The following is a 27,830-nucleotide window of genomic DNA, read 5'->3' on the forward strand; positions in this document are numbered from 1 at the left end:
GGTTCGGTTGTTGGAAGGGGAGTGAGACGCCGAGGGAGTCGGGGTGGCTGGGCCGTTCCGCGCTCCTTGGCCCCCCGAAGCGCCCTTTCAGCTGCCAGCCTCGCTTCCCAGCCGCTGCCGGGCATTTGAGAAACAGGAAAGCCTCCGAGTTCAATTTATGATGGAGGCATTACTTGGAATCTGGAATTTGTAAGGCTGATCCTTATCTAAGTTGTTGTTTATTTTATTTTATTTTGTCACAACAGTATACACAAAACAACATGTATTGAAGAAAATATATAAGTAAAAAATATGCATCGATAATATTAATTTGATATAATGAAGGGAACAATAGGACAGGAACGGTAGGCACTATTGTGCTCTTATGCACGCCCCTTATAGTCCTCTTAGGAATGGGGTGAGGTCAATAGGAGAAAGATTTTGGTTGAAGATTTTGGGATTTTGAGTAGAGACTATGGAGTCAGGTAGTGAGTTCCAAGCGTTAACAACTCTGTTGCAGAAGTCATATTTTCTGCAATCAAGTTTGAAGCGGTTGACATTTACCTTGAATCTATTTTTTGCTCTTGTAATATTGCGATTGAAGCTGAAGTAGTCTTTTATAGGAAGGATATTGCAATAGATGATTTTGTGTGTTAAACACAGGTCATGTCGGAGTCATGACTTTTTTATCTTTATCTTTATATTGTTATAGTTGCAATCTTGTAGGTTGAACAAGCACCCTTCCATTTTTAATTGCTCTGTGGAAGGAAGAAATATATAGACGAGCTGTATTCAAGACCAATTCTTGAATACAGAATTCAAGACTACAGAATACAAACAAAATACCTGATGCCACCAGACTTGAAATCCTGGGTTTAGAAAACTTAGAACTCCGCCGCCTTCGACAGGACCTGAGTTTAACTCATAGAATCATCTATTGCAATGTCCTTCCTGTTGAAGACTACTTCAGCTTCAATTGCAACAATACACGAGCACGCAATAGATTTAAGCTTAATGTGAACCGCTCCAATCTTGATTGCAGAAAATATGACTTCAGTAACAGAGTTGTTGATGCTTGGAATAAACTACCTGTGGTCTCTTCCCAAAATCCCCAAATCTTCAACCAAAAACTGACCTCACCCCATTCCTAAGAGGTCTGTAAGGGGCGTCCATAAGAGCACAAGCGTGCCTACTGTTCCTGTCCTATTGTTTCCTTTCATTATATCCAATTAATATAGTTGTTGCATACTCATACTTACATATATGCTTATATATTGTATAGTTATTACATGCTTATGCTTATATATACTGTTGTGACAAATAAAATAAATAAATAAATAAATAAATGGTGGCCAAGCCCGCCGAAGCGGCTGGGAAGCGAGGCCGGCAACGGGCCAAGGAAATGGGCTCCTGGACCCAAAACAGCACCGCCTGCCTCGCCCGCTTCCGACAGCTGCCAAGGAGGGAGGGAGTTCCTTCCTTAGAGCAGCAGGTCTAAAAACCCGGGAAGACGCCTGGGCTGGCAGGCACCTCTGGGCGTCTTTTCTCCTGAGAGTCGCCCTCGCCCGCCCGCCTGCCTTCCTCGCTCCCTCCGTCGGGTCTTCGTATACAGGGTGACTCCCTTTCTGGGCCTGGCTATGAAATGCCCGCGTTTGCCCTGCCTTCCCCTCCTTCAGAAGGCAAGGGTTATTCCAGAACATTCCCTTGCTGGAAAGCGGCAGTACCTCCCAAGGGGTCTTTAACCATTTGGGGAAGTCCCCCCAAGAAGGCAGTGCCAGGAACCCCTGAAAGAGTGCAGGGAATAAAAACAGCCTTTCTCCTCAGCAGAGGAAAAAAAAAAAACCCGAGGCAAGGGCTCAGGAGATGATTGCAAGTCTGGGCAGGCTGGCAAAAGCTATTATTAAAAATGAAGCAGATCCTGAAAAAATTGCTTCAGGAATCAGGCTAAAAATAACTCACCAAGGCAAAACCAGAACTCCCATTTTCCTGGCCCCTGATAGGATTAACCCCCAGGATAGGAAAGGCAAAGGTCCTGGGATAGGATTAACTCAGGAAGGCAGGATCCAGGGCAATCACTTCAACCAAAGGCATGTATCTTCAAAGGAAAATCAAACAAAAGGCCTATATAGGTTTGCCTCCCCAATCTGCTTGCCAGCCAGGAACGCTGCAGCTGTGTCACTTTTTGCTTCTTGCAAAAGCAAGACCCCTCTGGCTATCACTAGATGTTACAAGACAAACAACTATCCTGCTGATTTTTTCATTTTTGCAGCACCATTCCTGTTACCTGTTCGTTCTTTCCTCCCAAATCCCATGTTTCTACAACCTGAAAGATAACAAAAGACAAAGGTTCTGGAGAATCCTGGGCTGGCAGATACAGTTCGTTTAGTGACCGTTGGAAGTTACGACGACACTGCAAAAAGTGACTTATGACCATTTTTCACACTTACGACCGTTGCCGCATCCCCAAGGTCATGTGATTTACATTCTTGACAACTGGTTCATATTTATGATGGTTGCAGTGTCTTGGATCATGTTGTTGTGTCTCGTCCGATCTCACCACCACAGCCGGGGTCTGCTTATCTGCTTCCGAACGCTGAAGAATGTCCTAGCATGCCTCCCGGCCCCAGCCCTGGCTCCATGCCCAGACAGGCTGAAGAAGAGCAAGTATCTCCAGCCCCCAGCCCTGGCTCCATGCCTAAGCAAACGGAGCAACTAGACCCCTCCCCCTCCTCCACAGCATGTGAGTCTGAGGGAGGTCAATTACCAACAGCTGCCGATTGGAGTGACCCTCGCGTCAGAAGACTTGATAGGCGGAGGCAACAGAAGGAAGGGAGGGGCAGGCCTGGATAAGTGCTGAGTCATGGAGCCACACCCCATGGCCTATATAAAGGATCTGCTTTCTGGCAGTCTCTGAGTCAGGCAAAGTCTAAACATATCTTGCTGAAGTCACTTTCTGGTCTCCTGCCTGCCCTGAGGACTTTGCTAGGACTTTGGCAGAGCTGCAGAGGCATGCCTGATTCGGATTTCCCTGACCCGGCCGTCAGCGGAGGAGTGGGACACGACACATGTGAGCACTTTTTGTGACCTGGCAAGCAAAGTCAATGGGAAAGCCAGAGTCACTTAACAATGCTGTTACTAATTTAACAACTGCATTGATTCACTTAATAAATGTGACAAGAAATGTCATAAAATGGGGCAAAACTCACTTCACAAATTTCTCACTTAGCAACATAAATTTTGCCTCAATTGTGGTCGTAAGTCAAGGACTATCTATAGTATACCTAGGACAAGTTCTCCAGAGGTACTCTTTGAGTAATTTTTACATTTGTTTTTTATTCTCTTTGTACTGTTCGCCATTCTCATGGGTGCTACCATATTTTTCACATGTCTGAGATCTGTTTTTGAGTCACCTCTCTATATTTTTTCGTTCTGGTTTGGAGAATAGGGAATAGTACTCCCATTAGAAGAGACCACAGACAGTTTGGCTCCTGCCTCCTGAGTTGAGGCAAAAGGATATTTTTGTAAAAAAAAAAAAAAAGATTCTGAACACCATATTGCAATCTGGAAAACAGAAATCCATGGAAAGTAGGGATAGGTTTGAACAATAAGGTAAAAGTCAAGAGTATGGAAATAGTGGAAATAAGATGAGAGGCTGGAGACCCTGTTTCGCTGAAGGTTGGGTGAAAGCTTAAACAGGTTTTTTTAAAAAAAAAATTATATCCCGCCCTTCTCCGAAGACTCAGGGCGGCTTACATTGTGTAAGGCAATAGTCTCATTCTATTTGTATATTTATATACAAAGTCAACTTATTGCCCCCCCAACAATCTGGGTCCTCATTTTACCTACCTTATAAAGGATGGAAGGCTGAGTCAACCTTGGGCCTGGTGGGACTCGAGCCTGCAGTAATTGTAACTGCAGGCAGCTGTGTGTTAATAACAGGCTGCATTAGCCTGGTGAGCCACTTCCCAGCCCTTGAAGCTAAAGCTAAAACAGCTTTTAGCTTTCTGGTTTTCCTTAACATAATCAATGGGGGTGAAAAAGGTCACATTTCATGGATTCTTTCTCATAGGCGATTTATTGGAATGTAAAAGGAATATACTGTATATGGACCCCACATCTATTCAAGATTATTAAATAGCAGCCTGCACAATGCAAGCTAGTTCCTGCCACAGGGGAAAGTGCTGCTGAATTTCTTGCAGAAGCAGTTAGCGTTGAAAAAGCGGCAGTAGCAAGTGGCACATGGGTCACAGCATGGCAGTTTGTGCCCAAGGCAGGATTCCTGGACACGGACACATCTCCGCGGGGAACGCCCTTCCCGCTCCTGGGCCTGCAGGGCAGCTGACATCATCTGCAAGGAGACCACAAAGAGGGTCACAGTGGGGCCACATTTAACAAAGGGTCTGAGAAGTTCTAAAATGAACCTACCTGGAAAATATATTAAACATGCAAAGTTGCTTTTTGTTAAGGAGAGAACACCATGCTTGTATGTATGGCAGTTTAATCAGTTTTTTCCCGAAGGCCATCACTCTGCTAAACAAATAATTCCCTCAACACTGTCAGACTATTTACTGAATCTGCACTACTATTAATCGTTTCATAGTTCCCATCACCAATCTCTTTCCACTTATGACTGTATGACTATAACTTGTTGCTGGCAATCCTTATGATTTATATTGATATATTGATCATCGATTGTGTTGTAAATGTTGTACCTTAATGAACGTATCTTTTCTTTTACGTACACTGAGAGCATATGCACCAAGACAAATTCCTTGTGTGTCCAATCACACTTGGCCAATAAAAAAAATAAAAATTCTAATGTGCATGTTTCAAAATGAGTGAAGGCATAAATTAGAAAAATAGTCTGGGACTTTTTTAAGCCAGGGTTTATTACTGAATCTCCAAGCCTTGTTTATAGATTATGAATGGATCTCTAAGAGGGGCGCTTAGCCTGGTCAGCCACCAGTATGCAAACCTGAGTATCTCAGAACTTCTACTAGTAATGCAGCTTCCAGGAGGAGAATTGATCGGCCCATATTTTTGCCAACCTTTTAATGTTTTGAATAAGACACAGCCGTGAAAAACACAGCTAAAAGTAAGCCTTAAATTCATCTACTAACATTTTAAAGAAAATATACTGCAGCAGCCGAACAGATCCAGAACTGTTTCTACAGCAGAAATGGTGTCAGAAGGACAGTCATTAGTCTTCAATGCCAGCAGTAGCAGAAACAGCCAAGTCTAAAACTGCTCTGAAAGCCTAAGTTATGGTCCGTATCTTAGTCATTTAGGTGCCAGGAGATTAGTTGGGCTCCACCATAGGGTTAGAGCACCATGGCATCCCTTGCCTGCTCCTTCTTAGCTCCACTCTTCACATTTAGGCAGAAAAACTCTTCACTGGTATGTAAAGCTTGAATAAAAATAAACCAACATAGTTATAATGTTTATCCACATGGAAGGAAGCATGCAGTGAGGTACTCCAAGGGTCTTGTTTGGGGGCCAGTCCTCTTCAACATCTTCATAAATGATCTAGACGAGGGGATAGGAGGAGGATAGATTCAAGATTCAAAAGGATCTTGCCAGACTTGAGTATAGGGCAGCGGTGAAATCTGACTGGATCTATCTGGCTTGTGAGAACCGGTAGGGCCAGTGGCGGGAAGCTCCGCCCACCTGCTGGCACGTCTTCACATCCCGTTTTTTTTACCCTCTGCATGCACAGAAGAGGTGTGCGCGCACTCCCATTCCCGAACCAGTAGTGAAGTGGATTTCATCGCTGGCATAGGGCCTAGCTGATAAGGTATCATAGGTCAACCAATTCTACAAAGCATCTGAAGGCAGGACAAGAAACAATGGAGAAATTTCCTGACAATGAGAATAATAAATTAGTTGCCTTCAGAAGTTGTGGTTGCTCCATCACTGGAGGTTTTGAGGAAGAAGGTTTTGTCTGAAACGCTTGAGCAGGATGCTGAACTAGAAGACCTCCAAGCTCGCTTCCAACTACTGTATGTTATTCTGTTAAAATGTAGTTCAGTGGGGAGAAAAGGTCCTGCACTTTTTCTTTTAAGAAAAAACAAATGCACAGTATAAGCAGCTGAACAAGAGCAACTCTTGAGAGGGATCTAGGAGTCCTGATGGACCACCAATTAAATAGGAGCCAACAATGTGCTGCAACTGCCAAACACGCCAATGCAGTCCTGGGTGTTGTGTCTTGCCTGCCCTCAGAGCAGCCGGGGCCTTCTTATCTGCTCCCGAACACGGAGGAATGTATGCCTCCCGGCCCCAGTCCTGGCTCCATGCCCAGACAAACTGCAGAAGAAGGAGCACCTCCCGGCCCCAGCCCTGGCTCCATGCCCAGGCAAACGGAGCAGCTAGACCCCCCCCCTCCTCCACAGCATGTGAGCCTGAGGAGGGTTTATTACCAACTGCTGATTGGAGTGACCCTCGCATCAGAAGACTGGATAGGCGGAGGCAACAGAAGGAAGGGAGGGGCAGGCCTTAATGAGTGCTGAGTCATGGAGCCACATCCCATGGCCTATATAAAGGATCTGCTTTCTGGCAGTCTCTGAGTCAGGCAAAGTCGAACTTATCTTGCTGAAGTCACTTACTGGTCTCCTGCCTGCTCTGAGGACTTTGCTAGGACTTTGGGCAGAGCTGCAGAGGCAAGCCTGATTCGGATTTCCCTGACCCGGCCGTCAGCGGAGGAGTGGGACACGACACTGGGCGGCATCAACAGAGGGATAGTATCAAGATCACAAGAAGTGATAGTATTGTTTATTACTGGAGAAGCCACACTTGGAATACTGCATCATCACCATGATCCAGAAAAGATGCTGAGACCCTAGAAAGAGTGCAGAGAAGAGCAACTAGGATGATAAAAGACTGCAGGTTAAATTGTATAAGGACTGTTTAAGGGAACTAGGTAGGTCTAGTCGAATGAATAGAAGGAATAGGGGTGAAAGGAGAGCCATCTTCTGGTACATGAGGGACAACAGAGAGGTGACTTATTCTCCAAAGCACCCCAGGGCAGGACAAGAAACAATAGGTGGAAGCTTGTTAAAGAGAAATCCAACCTTGAACGAAGGAAAAACTTCCTTTCAGTGAATGTAACCAATGAAACCGTTTGCATCCCAGAGCTGTGGGTGCTCCATTACTGGAGGTTTTCAAGAAAAGATTGGGCAACCATTTTGAGGATTCAGTTGCTTAAAACACTGCTCCTGTGCGCTCCCACGTGCCTTAAAGCAGAGGAAAGAAGGAGAACTGGTGTGGACAAATTCAACTGCGATGACTTGAGGATGGGATTTCACTTGGAAGCTGTCAAGATCAGTGGTGAAATCTAATTTTTTTTGCCACCGGTTCTGTGGGCGTGGCTTGGTGGGCATGCTATGGCTTGGTGGGCGTGGCATGGTGGGTGTGGCAGGGGAAGGATACTGCAAAATCTCCATTCCCACTCCACTCTGAGGCCAGCCAGAGGTGGTACTCAAAATTTCCGCTACCGGTTCTCCAGAACCTGTCTGAACCTGCTGGATTTCACCCCTGGTCAAGATACTTTCCTAAAGCCTATTTCCAGATGGTTTGACACAATCGTTAAAGAGCTTCCATATCTAACGTTGCACAAGGAAGCTTCCATGTAGACAGTCAGCAAACTAATCTGGTTATCAAGAAATTTCTTCTGCTGAAAGACAATGGGGACCCCCCCAAACATGGCCTACTCTGGTCTAAACTGTGAGGATTGCTTTGTGTAAAAATTGAATTCCAACAAATGGGGCCTTCTGCATGCAAATCAGGGGTTACTGAATAGCAAACATTTCTGTAGGTTAAAAGCTTTCAGGGCTGGGAAGGAAGGACCCTCCTCTTACATCTATAGAGGAGTCTGCAAAGTTCCTATCCATCAAAGCAGAAAACAGTCAGCAGTTATTTTTTGGAAACCTGCTTTTTGCAGGAGCAGAAAGAATGAGTCAAAAATGATTGAGGTTACCATCATGCTGGCTTCTGGCGCAAGATCATCTTGGACTCTTGGTGTTTCCAGAGCCACTTGTTTAAAATCTGTGAAAGAAAGTAAGAAAGTTAAATTAAATTCCAAGAGCTGAAGGAGTTTGAGAAACCAAACTGGACTGAGGCCTATTTCAGAAGCCCCATAGTATTGTGGGAAAGGAGAAAGGAGTTTATTGTTTTTACAGAAATTGTAGAAGAGTATACTAATCTTTGAAATGAATACATTGTGTACTTATCTAATCTCATAAATGTTGCTCAAGCCTAAAGCTGCAAGTAGGAACAAAGGGATGAGAGGCCCCTGGGAAGTTCAAAACTGGTTTTAGCTAGAATTTGCTGGCATGGTAATTGGTTTACGGACAACCCCCAGAAACTAATAGCTATTAAAGATAAATTGTAAATAAGGTGCAGGGAATAATCTATTCATTTGAGGCGCCTCGGATAGATTGTGACAGCCTGAATACTCAGCCAATGAGGAGGTAAACCTGTGACAGTGATAGGGAATATATAGAAAGTATATTGACGGCTTAGGGTATGTCCACTCTACCTGCGATTATGTGATACACCCTCTTTGCATTGTAAAATAAAAACTACCATTGTTTTCTTTTATAAGTTTTGGCTTGCACTCATTTCAAAACCTAGTCAACGAATCCCACCATATGAATAAAGCTAACAAATAATTCTCCATCAAACCAATACACCATTAAAACCTCTGGCTTCAAATGCTTAAGACGTCACCTGCATTCTTACCATCAGTCGTTGATCAGAAGGCAATTCCAGCAGAGACCCAGGTAGGGGTGGAAAAAGTTCAGTGAGAACAACCCCCACCACCCCCAGGTAATGTAGGCAGCTCTGTTCTATCTGTTGAGCTTTATTATTATTATTATTATTATTATTATTATTATTATTATTATTATTATTATTATTATTATTATTATTATTATTATTATTATTTCATTTTGTCACAACAGGTTTTTTTAAATTTGCATTTATATCCCGCCCTTCTCCAAAGACTCAGGGCGGCTTACACTATGTTAAGCAATAGTCTTATATATACATACAGTATATGTAAACATTGTCATAAAAACAACAACACATCATATAAACATATATATAGGCTAGAATATGTATAAAATATAAAATATAGGCTAAAATATGTATATATATAAGCAAAAGTATTAATTTGATATAATGAAAGGGAACAATAGGACGGGAACAATAGGCACTCTTGTGCTCTTATGCACGCCCCTTTTAGTCCTCTTAGGAATGGGGTGAGGTCAATAGTAGACAGTTTTTGGTTGAAGATTTTGGGATTTTGAGAAGAGCCACAGAGTTAGGTAGTGAGTTCCAAGCGTTAACAACTCTGTTACAGAAGTCATATTTCCTGCAATCAAGGTTGAAGCGGTTAACATTAAGTTTGAATCTATTGTTTGCTCTTGTATTATTGCGATTGAAGCTGAAGTAGTCTTTAACAGGAAGGATATTGCAATAGATGATTTGGTGTGTTAAACACAGGTCTTGTCAGAGTCGGCTGAGTTCTAAGTTTTCTAATCCTAGGATTTCGAGTCTGGTGGCGTAAGGTATTTTGTTTTTTTCAGAGAAGCGGAGAACTCTTCTTGTAAAATATTTCTGGACGCGTTCAATTGTATTAATGTCTGAGATATGGTATGGGTTCAGCTCTCATTAGAGTCATGATGGTCCATTGGGTGTTAAATGTAAGGAAATTGGGAGAGAGATGGTAACCTCCACGCCAAATCTCCAAGAGTAGTTCTAAGCAAGAGAAGGCATTGCCCATGAGGATTAGTTCTCGCTAAATAGAACAGAGCATATTAAGGTTGGAAGGGACCTTGGAGGTCTTCTAGTTCATCCCCTGCCTGTGGCAAGAGACTCTATACCTGAGAGAAGGCTGCCCAGTCTCTTCTTGAAAACCTGCAGCGATGGAGTGCCCACAACTTCTAATGGGAAGCCATTCCACTGATTAATTGTTCTCAGTGATAGAAAAAATTTCCTTAGTTCTAGGTTGGTTCATGCCTTGATAGGTTTTGGTACTTCTTGTCATGCCCTCAGGTGCTTTGGAAAATAAGTCGACCTCCTCTTCTCTCTGACAGCCCCTCAAGACTATTCCATCGCCCCTGGGGTTAGACTAGACTTTCTTGGTTCCCTTATTCATTATATGGCTATATATTTCAGACCCCTAGTCACCTTTGTTGCTTTCCTTTGCACTCTTTCTAGAGTCTCACCATCTTTTTTTATTGTGGTGACCAGAAGTACACACAGTATTCCAAGAGTGATTTTTAGCAGTGCAGTATAAAGTGCTACTGTCACTTCACATGATCTTGAAACTATCCCTCTGCTGATGCAACCTTGGACTGCATTAGCTTTTTTGGCAGCAGAAGCACACAACTGGCTCAGACTTAAGTGGTGGTCCACTAGGACACCTAGATCTGCCTCACTTGTGCTCGCATGGAACCAGGTAATACCTGTTCTGTCGAAGTGTTGTCTCGGTGTTTGGAGGCCGTGCGGGTCTGGATGGGGAGAAACAGGCTCAAGCTCAACCCCTCCAAGACTGAGTGGCTGTGGATGCCGGCATCCCGGTACAGTCAGCTGCAACCGCTGCTGACTGTTGGAGGCGAATCATTGGCCCCAATGGAGAGGGTGCGCAATCTAGGCGTTCTCCTGGATGGACGGTTGTCTTTTGAAGATCACTTGGCGACCGTCTCCAGGAGAGCTTTTTACCAGGTACGCCTGGTTCGCCAGTTGCGCCCCTTTCTAGGGATTCCCTATGCACGGTCACTCATGCCCTCGTCACTTCTTGCCTGGACTACTGCAATGCTCTCCACATTGGGCTCCCCTTGAGGAGCACCCGGAGGCTCCAGTTGGTCCAGAATGCAGTTGCGCGGGTAATAGAGGGAACCACTCGTGGCTCTCATATAACACCTATCCTGCGCAGGCTGCACTGGCTGCCTGTGGTCTTCCGGGTGCACTTCAAGGTGCTTAGGACCGGGATATCTTCAGGACCGCCTTCTGTTACCACATGCCTCCCACTGCCCGGTGCGCTCCCACAGAGAGGGTCTCCTCAGGGTGCCGTCAGCCAAACAGTGTCGGCTGGCGACCCCCAGGGGGAGAGCCTTCTCTGTGGGGGCACCTACCCTCTGGAATGAGCTTCCCCCAGGACTTCGACAACTTCCTGACCTCCGGACCTTTCACCGCGAGCTGAAGACGTATTTATTCTTCCGAGCAGGACTGGTATAAAAAAGGTTTTTTTTAAAAAAATTGGATTTTAAATGGGGTTTTATTTTATAATATGTATTTTATAATTTAATTTATTGGCCACATCGAATAAGTTTTTTAATAGTGATTTTATTGTATTGTATTGTATTGTATTTTATCTGGCTGTTAACCGCCCTGAGTCCTTCGGGAGAAGGGCGGTATAAAAATTAAATAATAATAATAATAATAATAATAATAATAATAATAATAATTATTATTATTATTATTATTATTATTATTATTATTATTATTATTATTATTATTCTGTAACTCTGCATTTTGTTTTTCTTGCCTATGACCTTACTTCTACCACCACAGAACCGCTTCTTTGAATCTGGCAAGGTCCTTCTGAATTTTGAATCAATCCTCCTCCTATCCCCTTGTCTAGATCATTTATGAAGATGCTGAAGAGGACTGGCCCCCAAACAAGACCCTTGGAGTACCTCACTGCATGCTTCCTTTCATGTGGATAAACATAAACATAGATCAGTTTTACATAGCAGTGGAGAGTTTTTCTGCCTAAATGTGAAGAGTGGAGCTGAGAATGAGCAGGCAAGGGATGCCATGGTGCTCTAACCCTATGGTGGGGCCCAACTAATCTCCTGGCGCCTAAATGACTAAGATACGGACCATAACTTAGGCTTTCAGAGCAGTTTTAGACTTGGCTGTTTCTGCTACTGCTGGCATTGAAGACTAATGACTGTCTTTCTGACACCGTTTCTGCTATAGAAACAGTTCTGGATCCTGTTCGGCTGCTGCAGTATATTTTCTTTAAAATGTTAGTAGATGAATGAGGAATAGAGGAATCAGTATGAGAAGACAGATGTTAGATATATATTTGGTGGGGGATGTTTAATAGTTTAAAAAAAAAACAGGACTGAATGCTGATGGTTATTTCTGGTCATGTTTGGTTGTTTTTTCCGTGTGACTTTTTATTTTTACAAGAAGAGTTCTCCATTCCTCTGAAAACAACAAAATACCTTATCCCACCAGACTTGAAATCCTAGGCTTAGAAAACTTGGAACTCCGTCGCCTTCGACAAGACCTAAGCTTAACTCACAGAATCATCTATTGTAATGTCCTTCCGGTTAAAGACTACTTCAGCTTTAATTGCAATAATACTAGAGCAACTAATAGATTTAAACTTAATGTCAACCGCTTTAATCTAGATTGCAGAAAATATGACTTCTGTAACAGAATCATCAGTGCTTGGAATACTTTACCTGACTCTGTGGTCTCTTCCCATAATCCCAAAAGTTTTATCCAAAAACTTTCTACTATTGATCTCACCCCATTCCTAAGAGGACCATAAGGGGCGTGCATAAGCGCACAAACGTGCCTACCGTTCCTGTCCTATTGTCTTTATATATATATATATATATATATATATATATATATATATATATATATATATATATATATATATGTTTATTTACTATATAATCTTTTTGTATGATACCTACATGTATTGTTGTGACAAAAATAAATAAATAAATAAATAAAAATAAATGACTGAAATTTGACTATTAGAAGATAATAGAGGACAAAGGTGATTAAGGGTTCCAGGACTATCCTATTTGTGGTGCTGGATGGAGTTGCACTGCCCCAGACAGACCCAGTGTACAATTTGGGGTTCCTCCTGGCCTCGTGAGTCATAGAGAGGGGGAACCGTGGTTCGGAGCACCTTTGCACAGCTTCATATGCACCAGTTGCACCTCTTCCTAGGTTGGCAGGTTCTGCTCACTGTCACTCATGCCCTAATCACCTCCCAATTGGTTGCCTGTAATGTGCTCTGCATGGGATGAAGAGTTTCCGGGAACTTCAACTGGTCACAATGCAGCAGCCTGGCCAGTGACTAAATGGTGTGTTTCTCAGCACAGTACAACTCTGTTCCATCAGCTGCACCGGTTGCCACAATGGGTCAAGGGGCATGCTTTGACCTTTAATGGCATGGGGATGGGTTATTCGAAGGATGCCTCTTCCTGATTACATCTCATCCCATGACATTGAGCATACAACAAATTTTGGCTAACAAAATCAAAACAGCCACCAAGAGAAAACTATCTGGTATGGGAAGGTGTGGGAAAGGTGTGGGAAATTCTCTTCTTTCTAAGAATGAATCCTGTCATTTCTATCAACTTCTTTTACTGACCAACAACCAAACATGGGAACATCTGGAAGCTGCATGGAGAAGACATGGAAACACCTACCTGGGATGTGGACCTCCTTGACCATCTCAAGGCCTGGGGAACTGGGCCTGGCTGTCTCTTCCAGGACGGGTCCCCTCTCGTCCAGATGGCCATGGCCAGAAGCCAGGAAGGCAAGGGTCACCTGTAGGACTCCCAAGGACAGCAGCAGTTGCCTCAACATGATCCCTGCACGTCACCTGCAGGCCAAATGGATGGGGAAGAGTTCAAGGGTTGTGGGAGACCCACCCAGAGCCACCAAGCAACAGTCGAGCAGAAAGCTGAGCTTGCCACCACATGGTCTCCATCCATCACTGCACAGACACTCATTCGAGACCCTTCTACCAGTGGTGGGATTCAGCCAGTTCGCACCACTTTGGGAGAACCGGTTGTTAACTTTCTGAGCAGTTTGGCAGACTGGTTGTTGGAATAAATCATTAGGGCAGAGAACCGGTTGTTAAATTACTTGAATCCCACCACTGCCTTCTACCCATCTCCCTCTTCATTACTTTGCCACAGCAGGTGATTTTCAATTACTCAAAAGGCAGAAATGGATGTTCTATATGATTTTCACTTTAAAAAACACATTTCGCCAGCGTGCATCATGCAAGAGTCCAAACTAAGTCTGGCTAACGGCAGCACTGGGAGTAGCAGATTGTGCCTATTCAGATTTGCCATGAGACCAGGCAAGCCTTTGCCTGAGGTTCCTGCTCTGTGAGGGGGGTTGGATAGGAAATCTCCAAAGTGCCTCCAGTTCTATAATTCTGGGGATCTATGATCAGTAGACTTTTTCTGTAATTTCCCAGAGACACCTGGGCCCTTATTGTCAGTACAGGCACGATGTTATTTGATTCAGAAGACAACATATTTACTGTACTTCACTGTGCTGTTCAGATGTCTGAGGTGAACATCTCCATTGGAGGGCATATATCGCCCCCCCCCCGAATTAAGTGCAGAAAATCGAGGGGGGGGGCGCATGCTTGTTTTCCTTCATAAGGGCCTTTGTGTGCGTCATAGCTGAGACTAATGCAGGTTAATTGAGCTATTAGAAGAGCAGGTGTGCCTCCCAAAGGATGTGAACGGCAGTGAACAAAAATATCTATATCTACATCTATATCCCATAAAAGATAATAAAAACTAATTAAATAAGATGTTCCCATTAAAACAGTATCTTCACTGACATTCTGGCCCCAGAGTTATTTTAGCCAGCAAATAACAATACCTTACATTTGAAGCTAGACTGCCTGGGGATTGATTGCAACTCTCCAGGGTTCTCCACTTAAGGGAGGAGTGAGGGTGGTGGGCTGCAGGGACAACAGAGGGGAAATGTTCTTTCAGGCTTGCAATGCAGTCCTGATAAGGAGCACAGCTAGATTAACCGGTTCTATTCTATTGTAAGGTTACATTAACAGAATCTTGCAAGTCTGAAAGTTCATCTCTTCCCCGGCAAGAAACGGGGGGTGGGGGGCACACACCCTAGTTCCACACCCACTTTCCAGGCTAAGCTGCCTCTGCTCTGCTCTGGCTACAGCTCTTCCCCTGCCCCCCAAGCTCACTCCCACATGCATCAGGCCCATGGATGGAACCCAAGTGTGCTTTGGGTAGCAGATCACAATTCACAGGCTGTCTTGTGAATTGTCTATAGCACATTTTTAAGTGCTATATCTCAAGTCATTTAGGGTTTGACAGATTGATGAGATCAGATATCAAGATTTGAGAATCCAATTGCAGAGACTCTGGCATAAACCAGTGCAGGTGGTTCCAGTGGTACTCGGCACATTGGGAGCTGTGCCTAAAGACCTAGGCAAGCACTTAAAAGCAATTGGCGCTGACAAGATCATCATTGGACAGCTGCAGAAGGCCACCTAACTGGGATCTGCTCGCATAATCCGCCGATACATCACGCAGTCCTAAACGCTTGGGAAGTGTTCGACTAGTGATCTGTGATACGAAATCCAGCATAGTTATTTCATTTGCTGTGTATACTGTCATTTTGTGTAAATAAAATAATATTAATAATACCATTATTGAAAAGGGGAAGTCAAGAAGATAATAAATAGGATAAATAATACTACTACAGCAGCCACACTTTATGGATCAATATACCGGTACATGTTCATTAGACAGACAATTAGGTGTTCGGCTAGCTAGTCTGAAATGGCATAGATACTTTCCCTTTTTTGAAGTCCAGAAGATTTGGCTTCCTCTGGTCCTCTGGCACCAGGATTTCTTCAGGATCCCAAAAAGGGGTTCTCAGGCAGAATAGATCTGGTCCTAGAAGTTTAAGCTCCTTCATGGGAGTCATTTACCTCCTAAGCATTTTATTTCTCTTTATTTGCGGTGTCTCTCCTTTAACTTAGGAGGGTTCTTTCGGGTGTTTCCTTATTTTGGGTGTCAATTCTGCTTGAGTCCGTTTGGACTCTTTCCCATCCAGGAGAAGACTAAGCGAAGACGTTATGGGGCTTTGAGGGACAGGAGGAAGGGCCACCCAGTGTTATGGGGGCTTCATCACTGGACATTATCAAAACTAGACGGGACAACCGTTTGACCGGGATGATATAAGATCTCCTGTCTTGAGCAGGGGACTGGACTAGAAGGTCTCCAAAGCCCCTCCCAGCCCCATGATTTCTATGAAAAGATGGTTTAGATAAATAAGTAATTTAATTTGATCAAACAAAGGTATTCTAGGAGGTGCAAATTTTATTTATTTATTCATTCAATTAATTTTTATCCTGGTTTTATTACTTGATAGGTAACTCAGGGCAGCAAACATTTTGCTATCACCATGTGGCTGGATCACTTGCTCCCTCTTTCAGTGGCAGGAACACAGCCCCTTCTCATCCCTCGCAGGAGAACAGACGTATGCACAGCCCCCTCCCATTCTGGGGTAGGGTCTCTAGTCGGGGCTTGCAAACTCAGGTCTACTCAGCTCCAGGATGCCTCTGTCGGGTCTAATCCTGGCTTGTTTGCTCCCACTTTAGTGCAAATTGGTGGTGATGGGGGAGGAGTTAATAACCCCTCTGCCTGTCCAAATGCTGCCCTTCCTGCCCCTGAGGATGTCTTGTTCCTATGAGGTGTCCCTCTCTTTCTCTCTCCCCCTCCCTCCCTCCTCCCCTCAATTAATGCAGCCCCCTGTTCTCACCAACTTTTGCCCTATAGCCTTTTTCCATCTAGAACTAGACCAATTTGCTAGACCAATTTGCTAGACCAATTCTAGAATACAGCTCGCCTGTTTGGAACCCTCACCACATCTCTGACATCAATACAATTGAACGTGTCCAGAAATATTTTACAAGAAGAGTTCTCCATTCCTCTGAAAACAATAGAATACCTTATCCCACCAGACTTGAAATCCTAGGCTTAGAAAACTTGGAACTCCGTCGCCTTCAACAAGACCTAAGCTTAACTCACAGAATCATCTATTGTAATGTCCTTCCGGTTAAAGACTACTTCAGCTTTAATTGCAATAATACTAGAGCAACTAATAGATTTAAACTTAATGTCAACCGCCTTAATCTAGACTGCAGAAAATATGACTTCTGTAACAGAATCATCAGTGCTTGGAATACTTTACCTGACTCTGTGGTCTCTTCCCATAATCCTAAAAGCTTTATCCAAAAACTTTCTACTATTGATCTCACCCCATTCCTAAGAGGACCATAAGGGGCGTGCATAAGCGCACAAACGTGCCTACCGTTCCTGTCGTATTGTTTTTCTTTTCTTCTTTCTATATATATGCTTATACCTCCTTATATTTACCCATATATGTTTATATACTATATAATCTTTTGTATGATTCCTACATATATTGTTGTGACAAAATAAATAAAATAAATAAAATAAATAAATAAATAAACTAGAGATTGATTTTACCTTCTTTCCAAAATTGGATTTTGTTCCTGGCTAAGGTCTAATTCAAGGTGGCTCAGTGGCTAAGATGCTGAGCTTGTCGCTCGAAAGGTCGGTAGCTCAGCGGTTCGAATCCCTAATGCTGCCATGTAACGGGGTGAGCTCCCGTTACTTGGCCCAGCTTCTGCCAACCCAGCAGTTTGAAAGCACGTTAAAAAATGCAAGTAGAAAAACAGGGACCACCTTTGCGTTCCGTGCGCCTTTGATGTTGAGCCACATGCCGGCCACATGACCACAGAGACGTCTTCAGACAGCGCTGGCTCTTCGGCTTTGAAACGGAGATGAGCACCACCCCCTAGAGTCAGGAACGACTAGCACATATGTGCGAGGGGAACCTTTACCTTTACCTTGTGGTCTAATTCAGTCATTCTTTGTTAGGCTAGAACGGGGAAGTCTTTCCATGGCTTTGTCTCTGCAAGATTCAGCTGCTCAATTGTCCCTGGGGAATGCAGCCCCCTTCTCTGTCCCAGATTGGGGTTCCGACACCAAAGCTGCGGCAGCCTTGCCCCTCTCAGGCCAGCTCAGGAGGGCACCTGTGCCAGGGGAGGCATCCCACAGAGGCTCAGTTTTCTCTCCTGCAGCATCTCTGGGGTTGAGAGAGCTGGCTTTTCTGCTGCTACCTGAGGGGCTATGCTTAGTTCCTATCCCTCCCCCCCCCCATCTTCCCACATTTAAGGATTCAACACTTATGTTTTCCACAGTTCGAAGGGTTAGGATTCTTCATTTCAACCCGGCATCTTCATCTGGGAGAGAAGGACATGCTCATATGTTTCAAACCCTGCTGACTTCTTACTCACCAGAGTCTCAGCAGAAGGTGGCAAAGCCAACTTCTATCTTGGGGATGCAGGTATGAACTTAGAGATGCCCGAGTGGACAGTTCATTTAACTTAGAGAAGTTGGTCCCTATTCCATGCCTGACTCAGGGATGATAGTGACAAGAGCAATGGCACTGTAAAAAATTTTCTTTTTTTCTTCCCTCTTCCTTTTTTCCCCTTCCTTTCTTTCCTCCCTTCCCTTTCCCCACACCCAGCAGTCAGGACACCTTTTAATGATGACCTAAAAAAGATGCATGAGAACCAGAGCAGGGACTGACAGAGCAGGTAGCAAATCTTGTATAGTAGATACAGGAGAGCTCTCTGATCTATGGGGTCTTTCCAATCTGGCGAGTGCTTTCTGACCCACAGCATTTCAGTTTCCCCCCTTGCAGCTGCCTAAAGATCACTCGAGTTGCTCTGGTTCTATCCCCCCTTGCAAAAGGTTCAGAGAGCCCTGCAGGTAATTCTCATTTCCCCACCTCCATTCTAAGGTAGGTGATGATGAAGTTGGGGAGCAAGAGTCTGCCTTCATCTCCCCGCCATAATCATCCTTCTGCCCATCCCTGCCTCCCTCTGGAGCTCCTCTTTCAGACATTCTCCCAAAGGAAAAGGAGAGAGTTGACCCACCACCAGAAAGTCTACCCTGTTCCCAGGCTGTGGCTCCCATCCGTGGACCAGGATGCAGCCACAGCTCAGACTCCTTACCACACGGGATGGAAGTTCGCTGTACCTGGAAGGGTTTGCCAGCCTCTCTGTCAAAAGGTCGAAGCTCTGAAGAGAAGCTGGTTGACCACAGCTTTATATCCATCGCTCGGAATCAGTTGAGCACATGGTGGCGATCTAATGGGTGGGAGGGATTCTGAACAAACATAATATTGATGCTCCTCCTGTGGTCTCCCGAGAGGCACCTGGAGGAATATCACACGTCTCCTCCTGGGATATCACTGTGGGTCCTACCAAATCCCCAGCCGTTTAGGATAAAGAGGTTCCTTCAACACAGAGGCTGCTTGAAGAGCACTTCATGTACAACAGCATGGGGAGAAAGCATGGGACGCCATTAAATGAAAAGAAAATAGCATAAAACTAAACTATCAACCTGTTTGAAAACCAGGATAGTTTATTAGATTTCTGCAATATGAAGGATTCCTTGCATTAAGTCTCAAAGGTCCATCTGGTTGTTTAATGGCAATTGTGAGGAAGACTCCAATCCTTTGTCTAATTGTCCCTCAAATTAACTGGAGTTTGATCCCTGATCTCTCTGGTTTTTAGACCCCCAGCAGGCAGAAGAAGCCAGATGTCAACCAGGAGACTTGCGCCACCATAGCTCTTGCTCTCTCCCCCAGCCTGCCACTGATCCTATTGCAGGCTATCCCCCCACAGCCCATTTAGTCACACACACCCCAGCGCCACGGCTGCTGCCCACCATCTGATTGGCTGGGAGCTATCTGTCCCGTGCAGCCAAAGGTATCTGGGCGAATGGGCAGGAAGAGCCAGGGGCCAATTGGTCCTGGAGAATGGCCGGGGGAGGGCCAGCAGAGGAGAAAAGCTGGCTGAGATGGCCAAGGGTCGGTGCCTAAATGTCTCATTCCATCCAGAAAATCCCCATTTTTATCTGAAGCTTATCCCACAGAAGGGAACCAGCCCTGGCTGGGAAGAAGAGGCTGGCAAAGAAGGCTAGAGTGGTAGGGAAGGTGGAGGGGCAAAGGGCTCAGCCATGAGCAACCTGGAGGGGAATCGGGAAAGGGAGCAGGATTTGCTTGCTGGAACCAAATGAGTTTTAAAAAAAGTTTTTTATTTCTCATAAACATAACATAAATGTACAGTCTCTTAGCCATTACTGACCATACATATTATCTTCATATTAGTTCATTCTTCATCCTAGAGATTTAAAGTACACTCAGAGTTGCTCTTCTACTCTTCCGTATCTCCCTTCTTTCACAACAATCCTTCCTCGAGCCAAATGAGCTTCTTGGAGAGCCTCCCCACTGGATCCTTCCAGAGCATCGTTGCCACTTTGGATTGAGCTGCCCCGTATAGGTGACTCACCTTACCACCTGTGGCTGCACCAAATGGGAAGAAATCCCACTCTAAGGGATTCAGAGCCATTGTTGATTTCCCGGACCCAGCCGTCAGCGGAGGAGTGGGACACGACAGCCATAAAGAATAAAAGCAGATGAAGCAACAATCAGGACATCACCCCGTGAACAAAGGGGGAGGGGGTCTGACAACCACTTTGTGCCCACCTTGGATGCCATCCTCCCTGTTGAGGACACTGAATTGACCAGTCCATCTTTATTTATTTATTTATTATTCGAATTTATATACCGCCCTATCTCCCAAAGGACTCAGGGCGGTTCACAGGCAGATAAAAAACATATATATACAAATTAAGAAAACCATTAAGAGACATATTCAAAAAGCCTAATTATTAAAAATAATATCAATATTAAAACCAATTAAAACCCCTATAAAATTTAAAAAATTTAAAATTTAAAAAATTTAAAAACTAGTCCAGTCCCGCGCAGATAAATAGGTGTGTTTTAAGCTCGCAACGGAAGGTTCGGAGGTCTGGAAGTTGACGGAGTCCTGGGGGGAGTTCGTTCCAGAGGGTGGGAGCCCCCACAGAGAAGGCCCTTCCCCTGGGCGTCGCCAGACAACTGAGACCTGGGAAACCAAGCAGCTTGGAAGCGGTCAAGTGTGCTTTTAGGGAAATGAGGATTTTTTCCCCAGGTTCTGGGATACGGGATTCAAATGGCAGAAGTCAATGAAGTTGTCTATCTGAGTGGTATAGACAACAATTGTTACTGATATAAACAGGAGCCCTGAGCAAGCACAGAAGGGAAGCAAACAGGAGTTTTTCAGCCATGACGAAGAGAGTTGTGTGACTGGGATTGTGTGCTTCAGCTGAGCCGGGAGATGTTCATCTCCTTCTGAGCTGCTGACCACCGGGTGCCTGGCTGCTCTTATTTTATTTATTTATTTATTTATTCGTACTTTTATACCGCCCTATCTCCCTAGGGACTCAGGGCGGTGTACAGCCATATAAAAACAACATAAATATACAAAGTAAAACATTAATCTAAAAAACTTATTAAATAGGCCAAATATTTAAAATAGACATATAAATAATAAAACCCAATTTAAAACCAAATCTAAAATTTAAACAATTAAAATTTAAAAATCTAGTCCAGTCCTGCGCAGATAAATAGATGTGTCTTAAGCTCGCGGCGGAAGGTCCGAAGGTCAGGAAGTTGACGAAGTCCTGGGGGAAGCTCGTTCCAGAGGGTGGGAGCCCCCACAGAAAAGGCCCTTCCCCTGGGCGTCGCCAGTCGGCACTGCCTAGCTGATGGCACCCTGAGGAGTCCCTCCCTGTGAGAGCGCACGGGCCGGTGGGAGGCATTCGGAGGCAGCAGACGGTCCCGTAAGTAACCCGGCCCTATGCCATGGAGCGCTTTAAAGATCATTACCAAAACCTTGAAGCGCACCCGGAAAACCACAGGCAGCCAGTGCAGTCTGCGCAGGAGAGGTGTTACATGGGAGCCACGAGGGGCTCCCTCTATCACCCGCGCAGCCGCATTCTGAACTACCTGGAGTCTCCGGGTGCTCCTCTTTGCTACTAAGCAGAGACTGTGGCAGGCAGGCAGTCAGATTCCAAAAGGCCAACTGAGGGAGAAAACACAGAGCACCGTCACGATTTACCAGTAAAATTCGGAGAAAATGTGCTTTTAAGACAAGAGATTTATTTAGACAAGCAAGCAAATCTATGCTTAAAATAGGAGAGAAATTCAAACCTTTCTTCTGGGGATACCTAGAGAAATGGACAGGAACCGGTAGGAATCAACAGTCATATCCTGCAATATTTGTGGTATACAGATAGTCCTCGACATACAACAGTTCATTTAGTGACCATTCAAATTTACAATGACACTGAAAAATGTGACATACGACCATTTTTCAGTTACCGCCTTTACCATATCCCCATGATCATGTGATCAAAATTCAGATGCTTGGCAACCGATTCATATTTATGATCCTTGCTGTGTCCCAAGGTCATGTGATCATATTTTGCAATCTTCTCACAATGGGGAAGCCAGATTCACTTAACAACCGGGCTACTAACTTATCAATTGTAGTGATTCACTTAACAACTGTGGCAAGAAAGGTCGTAAAATGGGGGGCAAAGCTCACTTAACAAAGGTTTCACTTAACAACAGAAATTTTGGGTTCAATTGTGGCTGTAAATCGAGGACTACCTGTATTGTTCCTGCTCAAGAAGAAACTGGCACATGTTTGCAGCAAAAGCATCAAGAAGCCATGGCGAGATTAGTGATGACGACAGTCCAGCTGGTGAGGAAGGAGGGGGATTTAGCCTTTCTGAGAACGTTCTCCTTAAGGAAGGCAATCAAAGAAAGGAGGAAGCCCAGCGGAAGAGAAAGAAACGTGGAAGTTATTCTGCACCAGAATTCAGAAACGAGGGTCCGTCCTTTGCTGCCCATCTTGCTTATTGCAACAAAGGGATCTCACAGAGGCTGTTTTAAGGGGGCTCCATTGGGGAGGCCTGTGGGGCAAACTGAACTCAGATGCCCCCTTCTTCTTTTTTTTTAATTTTCTTTTTGTCACAACAGTATACACAAACAATTGTCATAGATAAAACAACATGTCTTGAAGAAAATATATAAGTAAAAAATATGCATCAACTATGTTAATTTGATATAACGAAGGGAACAATAGGACAGGAACGGTAGGCACTCTTGTGCTCTTATGCACGCCCCTTATAGATCTTGACAGGGTGGTTTCTCTCATCCTGACCCACATCTCAGCAATCAGTGAGGCTGCTGGCCATGAGGATGTCTTTGCAGGAGCCTCTCTTTGGCCACCTAAGATTATGGCAGGCAGACTTTTCTGCTGGGCCCCGCCCGTTGTGGCTTAGGGGCCTTGGCCTTTGCTCACAGGGCCCTCCCTGTCCTGGGAACTGTGGTCCTGTGTCTTAAAAAAAAGAGGTTCCTGGTGCCTGATCTGGGCCCGATTCTGGAGGTGCCACTCTGGTGGAATTTGCCGGGTGTGTGTGTGTGTGTGTGTGTGGCTGCAGGGGCCCTGAGACCGCGAAGGTGACACACACTTGCAAATACAGACCCACCCAGGTGGCCTGGCTGTTGCGGGATGGGGGGGAATCTCACTTGGTGCAGGGAAGGCAGCCAAGGTGGGGGGGGGGGATCGACTGCCTCGGGTGCAGGATGTGCAGGGAAGCTCTGGCCCCTTGCGGGTGTCTGAGCTGCCCCCAGGGGCGCTTCCCTCCTGGGCGGTCAGGAGAACCAACCTAAAGATCCGCCCAGACTTCGAGATGATTTCGCTTCAATGAAAAGCCACCCAAAGGGACAAGAATTGCGGGAACTTCGCTTTGGGTTCAGGCGGCGGCAACCGGCCCAGCCAGCTTGGCTCCGAAAGGGCCTCCTTGGGCAGAGGCAGCTTCCCTCTCGGCCCGTCTGAGCCGCGCTCCTTTCTCCCCGCAGCTCTTCGGGGGCCGGCAAAGGAACCGCATCTCAACTTTCAGCCGAGCGACCGGCCGGGGGAGGCTTGGCAGGGCCGGGGGGGTGGGGAGGGGAGGGGGCCCATCTGGCCGCCCCAGCCGAGCCCCGCACCGCCTCGGTCGCTCGGAGGCAGCCGGGCCGGAGGGGCGATTCTGGGAAGGGCCGCCTGGCCGCCCCCGCCAATCCATCAAGGCGCTAATGGGCGCTGCGGGGCCTTTCCGGGAAAACGCCGCGCCCGAAAGAGCCCCGGGGCCGAAGAAGCCTGCTGGGGGGGGGGAGGGAGGGGAGGGGAAGCCGGGGGTCAGCAGGCCCCCCTCCCCCCCCCCGCCGATCGGGGCTGCGCTGAGCTTCCAGGCCCGGCGGGGGAGGAGCCGCCGCTGCGGTTGGGCCCCCATCCCGCGGGGGTCTCCGGCTGGAGGGGGGCGGGCTGGGGAGCGTGCGGAGAATGGACCCCCTCCCCACAAGCCCCCAGGCGGCCTGGCTGGCCGGGAGGCCTCGGCACCGCGAGCCAGACGGAGGCACCCGGCCGTCCCTTCGCCCCCTGGGACCCCGCAGTGTGGGGAGGGGGCAGGCGGGCCCTCCGGCCGATGCCGCCCCCCCCCCCATCGGCTCGCGAAGAGCCCGGCGGGTTCCTCGACTCGGGGACCTTAAGAAAGGCGGACCGCTCGGCTGGAGGCTTCTGGGTGATGAAGTCCACCGATCAATTCCCGCAACACTGTCAAACTATTTACTACAGGGGTCTGCAACCTTGGTCCCTTTAAGACTTGTGGACTTCAACTCCCAGAGTCCCTCAGCCAGCAAAGCTGGCTGAGGAACTCTGGGAGTTGAAGTCCACAAGTCTTAAAGAGACCAAGGTTGCAGACCCCTGATCTACGCTACTATTAATCTTCTCATCGTTTTCATCACCAATCTCTTTCCACTTATGACTGTATGACTGTAACTTTTTGTTGCTATCATTAAGGGTTAAATTGTACCCTATTGTAACTGCTGTACCTAGATGAAGGTATCTTTTCTTTTATGTATTTAACTATCTATTCTTTTAGCTGTTTTTTATGTATTATATGGTTTCTGTTGTTGTTTTTTGACTGTGAACCGCCCTGAGTCCTTCGGGAGATGGGCGGTATACAAATATAATAAATAATAATAATAATAATAATAATAATAATAATAATGTACACTGAGAGCATCTGCACCAAGACAAATTCCTTGTGTGTCCAATCACACTTGGCCAATAAAAATTCTATTCTATTCTGTTCTATTCTGTTCTATTCTATTCTATTCTATTCTATTCTACCTCAAGCTCCCCGAGGCTGAGAAGCGGCGCCTCCAGCCCTGCTGGGCTTTGCGGGGTTCCGGGGGGGGGGAGGGGGCGGACGGGGGCGGTTGCCAATGGGAACCGGGGCTGAATGGTGACGGGCGAAGGTCTGCAGCCCGAGAGCGCGAAGCCTGCGCTTGTTTGCCGCAAAAGCTGGAGCCGGTAAACAGGGCCGCTCAGCTCAGCGGAAGGGAAGCCATTAGCACCGCCGCTCAGAGAAGGCGGCTGCCGCCCACGCGCTGCCGTTGCGCTGAAAGCTTTTTAATCTGCAAGCGAAGCGTCGCACGGATGTTCTGGCCCTGACATTCAATCAAGGGCAACATGAAAACGCGCTTCCAGGAAACCAGAAACTCCCAAACAGCCATTAAGATGCACGGTCAACATGCGGCTTCCCCACCCACCCCACCCACCCCCCAAAACTAATGCAGGGATGTGAAGCCGACGCCAGAAATAAAACTAATGTTGTTGACCCTGATCAAAAGTTTCCTTCCGATGAAAGAAGGTGCTGCGTCCAGCAATTGTCTGGGTTTAGGTCTGTCTTCCAGCAGCTGCTGCTCACCTTCCAGCTCCAAAGAGAGACTTAAAAGTTTATTTCTGCTTGGCTGTGGTTACAATGGCCTTTTGCAACCCTTGGAGCATTGTGAATTGTCTGGGGGGAGGGGGGGAGAAATTAAATCCATTTTCTTTAGCTTAACATCTCGGTCGCTAGAATCAGAAAACCCCATTTTGGGTGCAACCCCCTATCCAGTGAAGAAGAAAAATAACAGCTCTCAAAAGAAACCAGCATGGCTGCATAAAGAACTCTTGATAAAAGAAGACAAAACAAACAAGTATAAAAGAGGAGCACATAACTAAGGCAGAATACCAGCAAATAGCCTCAGCCTGCAAAGATGAAGTAAGTAAGGAAAGCTAAGGCTCAAAATGAAGTAAACCTTGTGACAAAAGTCAAAAATAACAAGAAAAAGCTTCTTTCAACATGTAAAACACAAGAAAAAAGTCAAGAAAATGATCCATGAAAGAAAGTGACAAGAAGGTCACAAGCAACAGGGAGAAAGCAGAACTGCTTAAATCATTTTTTGCACCTGTCTTTACAAATAGGAAAAACAGTCCAATCTATCAAAAACAGTACCGTAAAAAACAGATAATATAAATTAAAGTAGGGAAGAAAATGGTAACTGAGCACTTGTCCACCCCAGATGAGTTCAAATCACCAGGATCAGACAGGTTACACCCCAAGGTTCTGAAGGAAATGGCAGACATGATCTCAGAATCATTGAATTATATCTTCCAAAGATCCTGGAGCACTGGGGAACTACCAGAGGACTGGAAAAGTGCTGATGTAGTTCCCATCTTCAAAAAAAAAGGGGGGGTGAAGGGTCCAGGAAACTACAGACCTATAAGCCTGACCTGAATACCTGGGAAGATTCTGGAAAAAATAAGCAACAAATCAGTAAATACCTAGACCACGGGTGTCAAACTCGCAGCGTCACATCATCATGTGATGTTTTGTGACGTGTTTCCCTTCGCAGAGCTGGGGTGGGCATGGCCTGCATGTGACACATCCAACCCACAGGCCGCCAATTTGCCACCCAACTTAGAGGCAAACAAAGCCATAACTAAAAGCCAACATGGGCTTGTCAAAAACAGATCATGCTGGACAAGTCTTATTGCATTCTTTGACAAAGTGACAAAATTACTAAAGAATGCTGTGGATATAATTTACTTGGACTTTAGTAAGGCATTTGACAAAGTAATCACAATTTAATACACAATAAGATAGAAAAATGTGGGTTAAAACCATCACCACCAGATGGATTCATAACTGGTTCACCAGCTGCACTCAATATATAGTCCTCAATGGAACTACATGTACATGGAGGGAAGTATGCAGCGGAGTACTCCAAGGCTCTGTTTTAATGATTTGGATGAGGGGATAGATAGGGAACTCATCAAATTGGTAGATGACACCAAGCTGGCAGGAATAGCCAACACTCCAGAAGATAGGCTTAAGATACAGAAGGATCTTGACAAACTTGAACATTGGGCGCTATCTAACAAAATGGAGACAGATAAACCTCCAAATGGCCTCAACAACTCTCTAAAAGAATGCAAATGACCACCTGTTTGCAAGGAATATAAAACCATCCATTCTCCATCATCCAGTCAGAGCTGAAGAAGCTTCTTGGATGAGAACTTGAACATTGGACCCTATCTAACAAAATGAAATTCAAGGGGGAAAACTTTAAGATTCTGCATTTAGGCAAGAAAAACCAAATGCACAGGTATAGTATAGATCAGTGGTAGTCAACCTGGTCCCTACCACACACTAGTGGGCATCCCAGCTTTCATCGTGGGCGGTAGGGGTTTTGTCTGATACTGAAGCACTTTCCTTTTTTTTTTAAATTTAATTGACTTTTTAAAAAAAATTCATAGCATTATTTAAAAACATTTTCATTAGGTTTTCATAAAATTCCCCGTGACAATTTAAATTTCTGAAAATATACTATTTGTATCACCCGCGCCTAAGTTTATTTCACGTTACGTAAGTGAAACTAAATGGCGTTATAGTGCGACCGCAAACAAAAGAGCCTCGTCCCAGAATAGCTCGCACATCTCCCCCCACACCACCCAGCTGTAACAGACAAGCAGAGCTGGTAGCCGGCGCCCCCCCTCCCAAACCCAATCCACCATGCGCAAGTGGCATGTGCAGACAGCGATTCACGGCGCATTACTTTGGAACTGGTGGGTGGTTAGAAAATTTTACTACTAACAGAGATAGAAAAGTGGGTGGTAGGTATAAAAAGGTTGACTACCCCTGGTATAGATGGTACCTGGCTCAATG

General features: G+C 45.5%; 1 protein-coding gene across 1 annotated transcript; it reads right to left on the minus strand.

Annotated features, from left to right (window-relative positions):
- Positions 1-3,761: 3,761 nt before the first annotated feature.
- Positions 3,762-24,374, minus strand: AGRP (agouti related neuropeptide). The gene is made up of 4 exons (XM_058155600.1): positions 23,463-24,374; positions 13,446-13,621; positions 7,952-8,019; positions 3,762-4,327 (listed from the first exon to the last, which is right to left on the minus strand). Exons 2-4 carry the CDS (start codon positions 13,603-13,605, stop codon positions 4,136-4,138), a joined length of 420 nt encoding a protein of 139 aa, XP_058011583.1. The 5' UTR covers positions 13,606-13,621; positions 23,463-24,374; the 3' UTR covers positions 3,762-4,135.
- Positions 24,375-27,830: the final 3,456 nt, after the last annotated feature.

Source organism: Ahaetulla prasina, chromosome 12 (assembly GCF_028640845.1).
Source record: "Ahaetulla prasina isolate Xishuangbanna chromosome 12, ASM2864084v1, whole genome shotgun sequence".
In the NCBI taxonomy this organism is placed as follows: Eukaryota; Metazoa; Chordata; class Lepidosauria; order Squamata; family Colubridae; genus Ahaetulla; species Ahaetulla prasina.

What these genes read in the sequence shown, in the direction of transcription:
- AGRP (XM_058155600.1), bottom strand. Translation starts at nt 13,605, where the DNA reads ATGTTGAGGCAACTGCTGCTGTCCTTGGGAGTCCTACAGGTGACCCTT. An exon ending in CAAGGAGGTCCACATCCCAG is followed by an intron (nt 8,020 to 13,445) that starts GTAGGTGTTTCC and finishes TTTCTTTCACAG; the next exon opens with ATTTTAAACAAGTGGCTCTG. An exon ending in CGCCAGAAGCCAGCATGATG is followed by an intron (nt 4,328 to 7,951) that starts GTAACCTCAATC and finishes GTCTCCTTGCAG; the next exon opens with ATGATGTCAGCTGCCCTGCA.